General features: G+C 41.1%; 1 protein-coding gene across 5 annotated transcripts in view; it reads left to right on the forward strand.

Annotated features, from left to right (window-relative positions):
- The window catches only part of sema4d (sema domain, immunoglobulin domain (Ig), transmembrane domain (TM) and short cytoplasmic domain, (semaphorin) 4D), a 32,774-nt gene that overhangs the window by 3,161 nt on the left and 17,290 nt on the right, over positions 1-12,323 (forward strand). For 4 of the 5 annotated variants that reach the window (XM_072372287.1, XM_072372288.1, XM_072372285.1 and 1 more), the window contains exon 2: positions 334-450. In XM_072372287.1, the coding sequence (XP_072228388.1) occupies positions 413-450 (38 nt within the window). In that variant the 5' untranslated portion in view covers positions 334-412. Of the gene's footprint in view, positions 1-333; positions 451-6,226; positions 6,285-12,323 lie in introns of all 5 variants that reach the window. The other variant, XM_072372286.1, reaches the window with a different exon arrangement.

Here is a 12,323-nt window from a genome sequence, read left to right on the forward strand (position 1 = left end):
CTCACAACAGGTGAAAACCACCTCAAGCAAATCTATCCCTTTTTTTTTTTGTTTTGACTGCATTTTTCTTTTTAAATGGTTTGCATTCAACTTTTTCTCATTCGCATCTTCTAATGACATTTGTTGTCCTGTATATCTTTCTTGGGTATGTCACTGTTCCTCAAATATGTTTATTTTTTTTTCATCTTTTGTTAAAAAAAAAAAGCAGTAAAAGTCTTTGTCAGGTTCCTCCTTAAACTCATTTTCTGTGGGGTGTTTTCTTTTGTCTTGTACGCTCACTGTAGGACTGAGTGAGTGATTTGGTCTAAACTAGCATCTTTCCCTCTCTTGTAGACTTGTGTTGCAACACCTGCTCTGGAGCTGCTCCTTCAGCCATTTCCAGCTGTTTGAGGAAAAGTGAAAAGAAGATTTAATGAATCAATATTCTCTCGCCGACGCCATGACTGACAAGTGAGTGGTTTATTTTCCTCAAGGTGTGCTTGTGTGTAAGAGTGCATAGAGCCCAATCCGTGCTGGCCTTCTGTTTGAGTGTGAAGTAATAAGACACTGTCTGTTGTTGAACTCTGCATGTGATTGTGTCATGGTCAGTGTGTTGTGATGGGGGGTTGGTATAAAGACAGTCTGTGGTCTGCACTGCCCTGAAGACGTATGACATTTGCATCGGGGCTAATTTGCATTCTGGCTCACTGTGCTGGTATGTTGCTGTTAGCTGGTCTTTATTTCCCTGACAAAACAGTCATTTAAAGGGTTTTGAGCCTTTGCCGTACTACCTCTTCTTTGTATTCTTCCCCTATTTTTGTCTTCTTTTTTTGTAGGTTCCCTCTTCATCTTCTCCCCTCCCCCTTTGCAGCGTGCACCAGATCTCTTATTTTCTGCTCCCTATCTCTTCTTGCTTTTGTCTCTTTTGTCAACTTTGTCTTTGTCCCTACGTCCAGCGTTTTTTTGGATTTGGATCTATGGAGGACAGAATTTGGGGGCAGTAAGCAAAATAATCTGCTGTCAGCGTTCATAATAAGCGGAATAAGTGGCACAGGCCAATCAGCTGAAAGGGATCGGCCCAAACAAAGCCAGGACTATTGTGTGTGTTTGTTACAGAAAAGTGAAAGGGGTAGTTTAAATAAGTTCATACATAAGAAACGGAATACTTTCACAAAGTAATCATTGAAGAGACCGAAGATGCATATATGGACAGAGCAAAGTTCCCAATATATTGTTGAAATTAGGCTAATTCAGTGTTTGTGTGCACTTAGTTGAGCTCCATCATCTCTGCACTTATTACTAATGCACCTGTTCATCCATTTGAGAGTGCAAGAGAAAGGAGGAGGGGAAGTGGGACTTTTGAGTCACCCTGGCCTTGGGCAGCTTCCCAACTAACACTTGCATGCTATGACAGTAAAAATGATTGCGAATGCGGGGTGATGCTATATTTGGCCAGAGATGAATTTCCCCACAAATTAGACAGTTGTGCCACTTTGGCTGTTCCATGAAGAGTTCATTGCAGTTTGTTTTTTTATTTTTAGAACCAGACTTTCAGAAAACAAGAAGCAGCAGATATTTGACCTAATCCATCAGGCTGAATGTTGGGAGTTTTCTAAGTAAGAGATGATTTTGTTGACAAGCTGTCATTCTGGATGAAAAGGTATCCGAGCAACAGGAAAGTGGTGGTGGTCGTGGGGAGGGCTGACTTATTGTGTTGCTAGATACTTGTCCATGTTGTGGGATGATTGCTTGACTGGGAAGAATGATAAATGTTATGCTAAAAGGAAGTGAGGGGAAAAGTTGGAGGACGTGCCCCCCGACGGTGACCGGGAACAAAGCCTCCCTCAACATGGGACTACTTAAGATTCATAAAAGCAGAAGAAGAGGGCTACTTATTTTCTCTTCAACACACACGCACACAAATGCCCCCCTTTATTTTTCTCTGGCTCACTCATGAGTAAACATTTACACTTAGCAGGGTATCAGTGGACATTCCAGCAGATATGTGCATTCCATTTGGTATTCCCAGATACAAGCTGGCCTGTCGACACCTCTCTTAGGATGAAGTAGTTCATCTGACTCTTACGAGCACAGTCACAGTTATATTTATCCTTTAAAATGGCCTTGTAGTGCAGAAACTGATTATCTATCTACAAATATCCTCAGAAATACGCATTCTGCTCTGAGGGAAAGTTTAGCTCCGTAGTGCTTGTTGACGAGGATTCTTTTTAAATCTTCAATGCACTGCTTTTGTGTGTGAATGTGTACGTTTTTGAGTTAAAGCCCATCCATCCTCCATGGCATATTTGAAAATCTGTTGAAAATGTCACTTTACCAGTAAAAACTCTTATTTTGGGTTTCCTCATCACCATCTGGGTCGCTGTTATATCTTTGGGGGGGGACACGCACGCTCAAAAGCAAAGAAAGATGGGAAAAATGTATTGTTCCATAAGCCCTCAAACCACATTATCATGTTTCTTTACTGCTTCTTTTCCATAAGGAGAATTCTCCACCTACTCATTTCTCCTCATTCGTGGCTGTGCCCTTTCTTTATAACCTTTGTTTGAATTTGCCCACAAGAATATCTTCTATCATATCAAAGCTGGTTTTCTCTCTCTTCTTCTGTCCTTTCCATTTTGCTGACAGTCCTGTCAGAGACTTGGGATGTTGATAGATTTGCAGTAAGGATGATGAGGGGCTGTGGGGTTTTTTACTGGAAAGACCACATGTCATCGAGATGAGTGCCTCCCCAGCACAGTCTATGTCTGCTTTTCCCGTCTGTATCAGCCAAGGTCTTGAATTTGTGTTCATGTCAGTCTCGGTGTGAGTGGGGATCGAGCTTGTAAAAAAATTTGTCTGTTGAGCATTTTTCCGACATGAAATATGGAACATTTTCCCTAATAGAAAACTGCTCCTGATCGCATGAATAATAAACAACAGTTTCCGCTTCAGGACAGTTAACATGAGCAATATTCGACATGAACCACTTACTGGAGACTTTAGTTTGTTTCCTAGTTTTTTTTAAAAATTTTTTATTCCAGACCACTTAATGGGAACAAGCCGGATGTGCTATTGACAGAAGTTGCTTTAAATTGTCTTGACTTCTGGATGGAAAAGATTCGCTAGCTTTATCAGTTAATTTACTTTTTTTTTTTTTCCTTTCTTTTATCGACTCTGGAGAAAATCGGGTGTCACAGTGGACTTAGGTCAATGGCGCTTCCTGTCATTATGTTTACCGCTGGCCGAGTTTCTGAAGGAGGGTCATTAATACATTTGTTCTGGGTTGAAGACTCTTCAGATGACTTGCTTTGCCTGGTCCTCATTCAAGTCCATTCATCAATTTAAAAAAAAAAAAAAACCTACACCCGTGACATCTCCATTTCCTCTCCATCACCTCTCCGGACCGCCGTGTCACCAAGGGCAGAGTTTGAGGGGCACTGCTCATCTCACACACATGCTCAATGCCCCCTCCGCACGTCCTGAATGAGATGTGAAGGCGTGGTTTCATTAGGATTCATAGTTAAAAACTCTGCATTAGATTCAAAGTGCTTCCTGAAGTCAAAGTGCTTCCTGAAGATGTCGAAGGGGACGCACCCTTTGGCCTCGGGCTCATCAATCTAATACAACTGTCACCTACTTCCAAGTCCACCGTTGATGCTGTCAGAGGCCGGTGAGAGGTGGAGATTTGATGCTTTGTGTTATTTGTGCTTGTTGGGCATACATGTTCTTGTTAGCATCTGAGTAAATGAGTGAGAGAAGGATTGGAAAGTGATGATGATGGGGGGGGGGGGGGGGGGGGGGGGGTGGGATCCTGCAAAGTGCAGCACTGCACTACTGGACCAATTGGCATGTATGGCTCTTGACCTCGATTCTTTTGAATAGGTGTCATCTGAGGCGCTTAGAATCAGAAACTGATCTGAAGCTATATGCCATCATTAATTCTTTGACTGAAAACTATACTTGTAATGAAATAAAAAGTTTTCACAGAGGTATCGGTCCACATCATCACTGAATGTTCGCGTGAGCCAGCTGGAGCTGGGAGTGTCCACAACCACAACCGATTTCATAACAAAGAGCAAGAAGGGCCAAAAAGCAAAAAAAAGGTGAACGAGTGGAAAAAAAAAAACAGACAACAGCTGCACTGGTCAGTCTTCATTGTCTTAACACTTTCTTCATCATAAAGCAGTTCTTTGTCTGCTCTGACTTCTGTTTGTTCCACAGCAGAGGAAAGCTAAAGGACCAACAGTGGTGCTAACACAACTAACAGCAGCCCACAGCTCAGATTGAGCCACTTATTTATGATTTTTTTTATTTATTTATATATTTTTTTGTGGTATTTAGTAAAATACCCTGTGGTCAGTCTGGTGTGTATCAACACTGCTTTACATAATCAGATTGTTCTTTTATACAGCATTTTATAAAGCAGGGCATCTGCTTTACCCCACTAAGCAAATACTAATGAATCGGCACGTTTGGGTTGATTTGGGTGACCTGGATTTCATTGTCTGGGAGATGTATGCTCTTGTTTAGGGACATTTTTTCCCATTGTATTTGTTTATTTGTATTTGCTTTGCCAGCATCACCCATCCTAGTTTCTAGGACTTTTAGCTTGTTACACATTGAAAGATAACTTGGAGTCAGTGAACTGTTAATCAAGAATCGATTCTCTTTTTAAACCAAGTGAAGGCCATGAGAAACTGAGCTAAAGTCAAGGCAAAATACTTTTGTAAGCCCGTGTTTTCTTCTCAAACAGTGTTGGATTGGAGAGGACTGTGGGAATAAAGCTGGTATACATGAGCAGGGAGAGTGTATTCAGCGTTGCTGTAAGGGTTTTCATTTTGCTCAGGGAAGCAAGTCTAAAGGAACAGAGTGCAAAGTGTTGTGAATGGAGGCCCAACCATCTGTCACAATGGCAATAAGAAGATTTCTACTGTCCCGCTTTATTTCCTGAAGAATTTGTTCTCTTTCAGTTTAGTTAGTGATGCACAGCACTGGCACTGATACTGAAAACACTTGCAGACCCATAAAGTCTCTTTGCTCCATCAGCTTTAGTCCCCCCCCCTCATATGTTCCCAGATTTGACCAGAAACTTCTGATCAAATTTGAACAGTTCTATTATTTCTAACTGAAATGTCATTTATCTGATTTCAAAATGTGCCACTATCTGACTCCAAATAGTCATCTTCAGTTCAAATCACAAACTTGCACAAAGAGCAAATTTGAATTTGGGTCAACAGGTACAGACCAGTGACCGAAGGCTCCAGAACAGAAGAATTCTTGTCAGAATCCTCAACCAAAAGCCTGTTTATCTTTTCTTTTTCTTTTTTTTTTACAATTACAGGGCAGTGCATCCTGTCTTCATCCTCCAGGGTCACACTGAGTTTAACTGTAATTTCCTGAGGCTTCAGAGGCAGGACATTTGGTGCAAGCAACATGAAATGTGGTGCTTTCGATCATGCAAACGCATGATCTGCTCGTGTCAACACTGTCAATCGAAACAATCTAATCGGCTTTCATTTGTCTTGTTGCCATGTAGAGATGCACCAAAATGAATCTGGTTCAAAGAGTTTGGAATAAATGCAGTGTACCTCGGAGGGTGATTTAGGATTTAGCAATGAGTGAAGCACACGCGCACAAGAAAATATTACAAGAGTAAAAGCAAATAACCAAAGGCTGCCAATGATCACTGATCCGGTACATTGTCTGAACTGCTCTCAGAAAGGACGTGTATATTCAAGGTTTGGTTGTGGCTGACCTCTGGATTAGCACATACAAATGAGATTTAGTTGTTAAGAAGCTAATACTTAAACTTTATAACATCTCCTGTGCCAAAGATGTGGGTAACCACAGTTTTATTAGTTCTCACACAAACAGCCAGTCCTTTGTAATTGACCAGGAAGTTAGACAGTAAAGCAGTATAGTTGTTGCAGCCATTAAGGTCTCAAGATTACGTTTATCATTTGGCTGCACACCATTTATTTGTCTTGTTTGTTTGAAGTCGGTGCATCTGAATGATTATCTCCTGCGCCTGTGTGTGTGTGTAAATGACTAGGTGATATTTTTCAATGTTGTTGTTTTATGGCGTTATTTTTCTCATGTGCAATGTATGTTTTCAATGGTTCATCATTCATGGTCTGACAACTAACCACACATGTACAATCTTCTTTTCCGTCTAGGCGCAAACTTAACTGACAAACCACATAACTGTCTTGTCTGATCTTTCTGTCTTCTTCCCCCCCCTCCCTAGCCTGAGGATATTATAATTCTCTCCAGAGGAAGAGCGCCGCATCTTTTAGCAGCCACAGGTCAGAAACTCTACTCCTCTCCCTCCTCCCTGTTTGCTGTGCAGTGATACTGAGCTGCTCAGGGGCCTGCAAGCTCCAACACGAATGCTGCATGCTTGTCCAAACCCCATCTGTAACAACCTTGGGGCTTTGCTTGTTTTTATCCCGCTATCCCTGCATGACCACACTTGGGCAACCCAACTCTGCTTTTATTTTGTAATGATTGCTTTCCTTTTTCACCATTTACTATGCCTCTTTTTTTTAAATTTGGTGTTCCTTTCCTCTTTGATTTATGAAGCTCTTCTTTGTTTGCTCAGCAGCAAGCCTAATCTGTATGGTTCTGATGGCATTTATAATGAAAAACCATTTGGTACACATTCACAGCTGCCTTCCAGTGGCCTTTTGGACAACAAGCACTGCTCTTTGGCTTTGCTCTAAAATTGCTAAGCGCCTCCCCCCTGACAGTGATTGTGCAGTTATGGCTTAGCGACTGTAACTAGGCACGGTTGGTCTGTGAAGCTTTTCTCCAAATGCCACAGTTGTGTCCATGTGGCTGCAGTAAGAGCGAAACCTGGCATCCGAGGAGTTTTGGAGTGTCTCCACCACATTTCTGAAAGTAAAACTATTAAGCCAAAATGTGAGCGGCGGGGGGAGAATCGTTGTTTGTCTGCTCTAATGAGAGTTGCAAATGTTAGCTTGTCTGGGTTACCACTGTTGTCAAAGCCAAGGAGTGTATTATGAGCTGGAATCTCTTGGGTTATGTTACAAAAAGGCTTGTTGGAGAGCAGCACTTTCCCACTTTATCTAAATGTTTCTTTTGCAAGACTTGATTTTGTGCTGAGGTAACTTTAAACTCAAACAACTGAACAATCTGTTACGAAAGATTGCCTTGAATTTTTTCAGAATATCCTAAAAGGTTTTTAATCGTCACCAACAAGTTTTTTGCAGGCAGCCAATAATGTTTGTGCAGCATGCAGTAGACAGCTGCTGTCATTGAACAATCATTAATGGATGTCGCTCAGTCACACATGATCACAACCAGAGATTTTGAACACCTGTTGAATGTTTTTTTTTTTTTCCCTCCTTATAAACACTTATAAGTTGTCTTTCTTCCTCCGTAGCTGTGTTTTAGAAGTGCCCCAAATTTTTGTGCCGCTAATGTCTAATTCTGCCGTCGGTGTGCAGCGTGAAGCACTGCGTGTGGAAAATGTTTCTCTCTTCGAATGAACAGCAGTCGATGTTTGATGTTTGCTTTGCAACTTTTCCACTCGCACATCTCACATTCACACATGGTATCTTTGTTCAGCAGCTTTTGACGAACTTGTGGAGAATAGTTCCTCCTAACGGCGCGTGTGACAGCAGAATCACAGGAGAGGGATCCTGATTGTTCAGTTTTAAATACAAATACTTTATTTGCATATTTTTATCTAAAGTAATATGATTATGATTACAATTAAATATTGTGGAGGATGGTCTATGGTTGCACAATTTTGATAAACATTTCAATGCATTGATTTATATTGTATATAGATATTCATACACGAAATATGGAGATTCTTGACAATAGTCTTCTGCCATCCCTGACTTAGTTTTTATTGGTTAGCTTCAGCTCATAGAATATAGAAAGTCGGCTGTTTTTTCTTCTGAGAAATCAGACAAAACTCAGCTTTTAAAGAAGGAATAGTTAATCACCTCCTATTATAGTAAATTGCATACAGTGTGTGCTGTGCAAGAGAAGAGAATGCTTGACCTAAATCTCTTAGCCAGATCACCAGAAATTGGTGAGGTGTTTAGAGTTTTACACTCTGCTTTGTGTTGTTTATCCCCCTGTGCTCTGAAAGAAACTGTGAAATTAGTGCGGTGTGTGCTGGTATGCCAAGTTCAGGAGGACACACTGTTTGTGTTGTGGTAGCCTGTGGGTGATGGGGTGAGTTTTCACACAGCACTCCAAAGGAGGTCCGTGTCTCTGCCGGCCAAAATTACCACCATGAAATTGGTGCCTGCTGAAGACTGCATTGAGAGAAGGAGAGAAGAGAAAAGAGTCTTGTTGAAAGGCAGAAAGGGTAGGAGAAAATATAGCAGGCTTGTAGCGAGGTTTACTGCTCCTGCAAATGTTCCCTGACTGGTGGGAACATCAAACTGTCACTTGAAAGACAGTCGATTTAATTTAATCATCATATTTGTTTACCACAGAGGAAGAGAAATCTGTGAAATGTTTGCGGTCTTGTAGACGTTGATTGCATGATGATTGTTTTTTTTTTTTTAAACCCAAACCACAGTCAAGTTCCACTCACAAAACTGAAGTCACCTGTCCTTAGCTGCTGCCATTTAAAAAATGAATAAATAAAACGGAATGAATGAAAACTACCTCCAATGAGTCTACCATTCCCCACCCTGGGACCACAAGACCTTCAGCTGGGAACCGCAGAACCTTCAGCTGGGTTTTTGCAACCTCCCAAAATAGGCCCACATTATATGCCCCAAGGCCAAGCGGGCATCACGGTAGCCTCAAGGAAAAAACATCAAATCCAAGATTTATGACTTAATGGTAAGTGGTGGTTTCCATGTGACACAAGGCTGTATTGTGGATTAGCATTATTCACATGGGGAAAGACCCGAACTGATGTGTTAGTGGTTGTTGTTTTTTTTTGTGTGTGTTTAAATCCCACTGTGTGTGCATTGATAATATCAGCATTCTGCAGCTTAAAAACTACTTGGAATACGATACAAACATATGTGAACAATGACAAAACGAAAACCTGTCAGATTGGAAAATGGCTTTGAAAGGCGATCCCTTAAAACATGGTGTCCTCTTATTTTTGCCTTTGCAGATGTCAGTAGTAAAACTTTCCCACTCCCCCCCCCCCCCCCCCCCCCCTGTAATTAAGAGAAAAAGAGGCTGCTGATTATGTTTTCATGTTGGACTTTGGAGGCAGGCGCATTCAATGCTCGGACAGGGAGCACCACACAGTAATCCTTTAGCTTACTTCGCTCGTGTACATGTTTTATAGGGAAGTTTTTCAAATCATCCAGCATGTGACTAAGGGAAAGGGCGTGTTGTTTTTAAAAAATCGTGCCATCGGCTGACTAAATATACCCTTTACTGGACCTGACCCCTCATTTGCCTTTGCTGTGGCCACTTCAAGTCGACATGCTTGCTCAGCAGGGGCCCAACAACTAGTAATTACATAGGAGGGTTTCCATTTTATATCCCCTGTATAGTGTTGCCTGCTCACAGGCTATTCTCCTTAGTTTAGCCATCTGGGTTGTCATTGATGCTTTACCTGTAGTTTCATCCCACCTCTCTATCCTACCCATCCTACCCCTCTAGCTCTATCATTCGACCTTTTTGATGTGGCAGGTCATGCCGTTAATCATTGATCTGGCTTTTTAAAAGATGAACTTTTCCTCCCGTCTGTCATGCAGTGAGCTCACCGTGCATAATTTGCAATGACTGCTGCATCATCTGTTGCAGTTTTTATGAGCAATAGTCAGCTGTGGAGTTGAGGTCGTACCGCTGGCCACTGGCTCTCAGCCGACCTTAACACGATGGAGCTTTGTCTCGGTGGCTTTGCACATCTCAGTTGAAAGCTGATGTCTATCCTCTGAATGCCAAAAAGCTGAGCAAATCCCCTCGCACTCAACTGGGCTCTTGAACCTTTTACACATGTCTATTTGCAGGTGTTTCAGAGTGCTGTTATGTTTGTATGAGGCGGAAGTGGCTCCAGATGGAGATGAATTGTCTAAAGTCATGTTACTTTAGCTCTGCTTAAGGTTGGCAGCTCAAGGCTATATTAGTGGCTATTGGCGTAACACACTCAAATCACTCACTTACTATCAGCTGTTCTGGCGCTATTATTCTGGCAAAATAAAAAATAAATAAATAAAATGTTTGAAATGGGGAAAAAAAACAGACTCCTCTGGTTCCGCTGCATTTTTAATGACTTTTGTTTTAACTTGTTGTTAATGCCGAGTACTTTTGGGATTTTGCATGAAATTTGCAAAAATGGAGATGGAACATAATCAGCTGAAGCTTTTATACCAGTGGCTTAGCCATTACTGAGACCGCAAAAGCTTGGCCGTCCATGCTCAGAAAACAGTTCAGCCTGTCAGCAAATGCAACTCAAAACTCGGATGCAGCTGCCAGTATTTTAGAATAGACCGTGGTCCCTGTCAGGTCTCATAAGAGGGATTTGATGCTCACAGTTGGCATTATCATGTGTATATGTGAGCTAGCTCTGGTCTCTGCCACATCTATAGCCAAACTCCATTAATCTGTTAATGACACTGGACCAGACATCTGTCCCCATCAGTGTGTCATCCTCTCCGGTCTCAGTATTTTGTTTCAAGTGACTCTCAGTTGCACGATAACGACCACAGATATATAGCCAGAGTCATAAAGAACTTATTATCAGCAACAGATGGGGCTGGTCATATTTTTCTTTTTTTTTTCAAAATACGTACACATGTAAATTGGTGAATGTGTCTTTTAAATGTTTTTATCTGTGATGCTGGACTCTTGGAGTTAATTTTTACTGTTTCTAACAATAATATTGCACAGTGCATTAATCACTTTCCACATTTATTACCTGTATGTTTGGATTGAGTGATTTTTAACCCGTCAGGAAACTGCATATAAAGATAATGGGATTATATTTGGGTAGCTCTTTTTAAAAAAATTTTTTTAAATTTATATATATATATATATATATATATATATATGTATATATACATATATATGTATATATACATATATATATGTATATATATATATATATATATATGTATATATGTGTGTGTATATGATAACTGTTGTTCTTGATCATAAAATGAGCAACATTGTTTTCATAATGCACTGCATGTTTACTCTGGGACCTTTAATCTATGCAGCCACATCTACTAACAATCACACGATTGATGCCTCTTTACTGTCTGTGACCTAAAACGATAGGTCGGATAGAAAACTTTGTAAAGCAGCGTGACAATCGTGAGCTGTTGGTGCATTATCATCCCCATTCCCACAGTTGGGTGGGTACTGTACAGATGGCACCACTGATAAACGTCAGTCATCATAAGACTGTGTGGTATGTAGTTTGTGGAGTAACTGGTGGTGCTTCTTCCGGTAAGCCTCCAAAGTATTCAATTTCTTCGTGAGCACTTTATACAAAATAAGAAGGAAATGGGGAAAAACTGAGCAAAGCCTGTGTGCAATGCAGTAAGTCAAGTAAGTGCCAAGCAAGACATTCTTTCTACAAAATAAACTATTTCTTGTAGCTTTCCCATTACATAGAATCTGTTTGTGCGTGGTTATATACATAGGTTATTATATCAATAGACAGACAAAAAAAAAAAAAGGTTTTCACTTTCTTGGCGCGCTGCAGTAGAAGGAAGAGAAACATCTCTGTGCACTGATGCTGATAATAAGGGAGTACATGGAAAATGCAGCCATTGCGGCGTTGGAGTTGGCAGGCACTGAATGTCCAACTTCCTCACATCACCCTCCATTCCGCTTTGGATCCCCTCCACGCTTTCTGCTGACAGGATGCTGAGCTTCTTGTCTGCAGTGGAAATTAAGTGACAAGTGGTGAAGCCGCCATGTGGCACTTCATAACACGCCAGCCTTCCATTTCATAAAGGACTTGGATGGGATGCAGTTCATCCGAACTGATAATGAAGCAGGATCTGTAAGACTCTGCTGAGGAGGTGATCAGGCGTTCAGATCATAAGTTTGCCTCACAGTGATTATTCAGGGGAGGGAATTTTGACAAATGTTTTTTTTTTTTTCTTTCTTTTAACTACAGCAGAGAGAGCAGTGGTGCTGGGGTTTTTGCTACACTGTTCATCCAGACTTGTCTTCACCACAGTTCTTACTTGCTTGCAGAATACTATATCACGCCCTGAGGTTTTCTTTACTGTGGTTTATATCTGCACCTGTCAGAGCAAATGCTATTTTCTACCCACAGATATGCTGCTGAACTCTGAAAGGTTTTTTTTAAGAGGTCTGTGCTCTCTTTGCCCTATTAAATTGTCATTTTGAGGATCTTTGTGCTAATTTAAGTA

The sequence above is a fragment of the Leuresthes tenuis genome, unplaced genomic scaffold (genome assembly GCF_036924035.1).
Source record: "Leuresthes tenuis unplaced genomic scaffold, fLeuTen1.0.hap1 SCAF_19, whole genome shotgun sequence".
In the NCBI taxonomy this organism is placed as follows: Eukaryota; Metazoa; Chordata; class Actinopteri; order Atheriniformes; family Atherinopsidae; genus Leuresthes; species Leuresthes tenuis.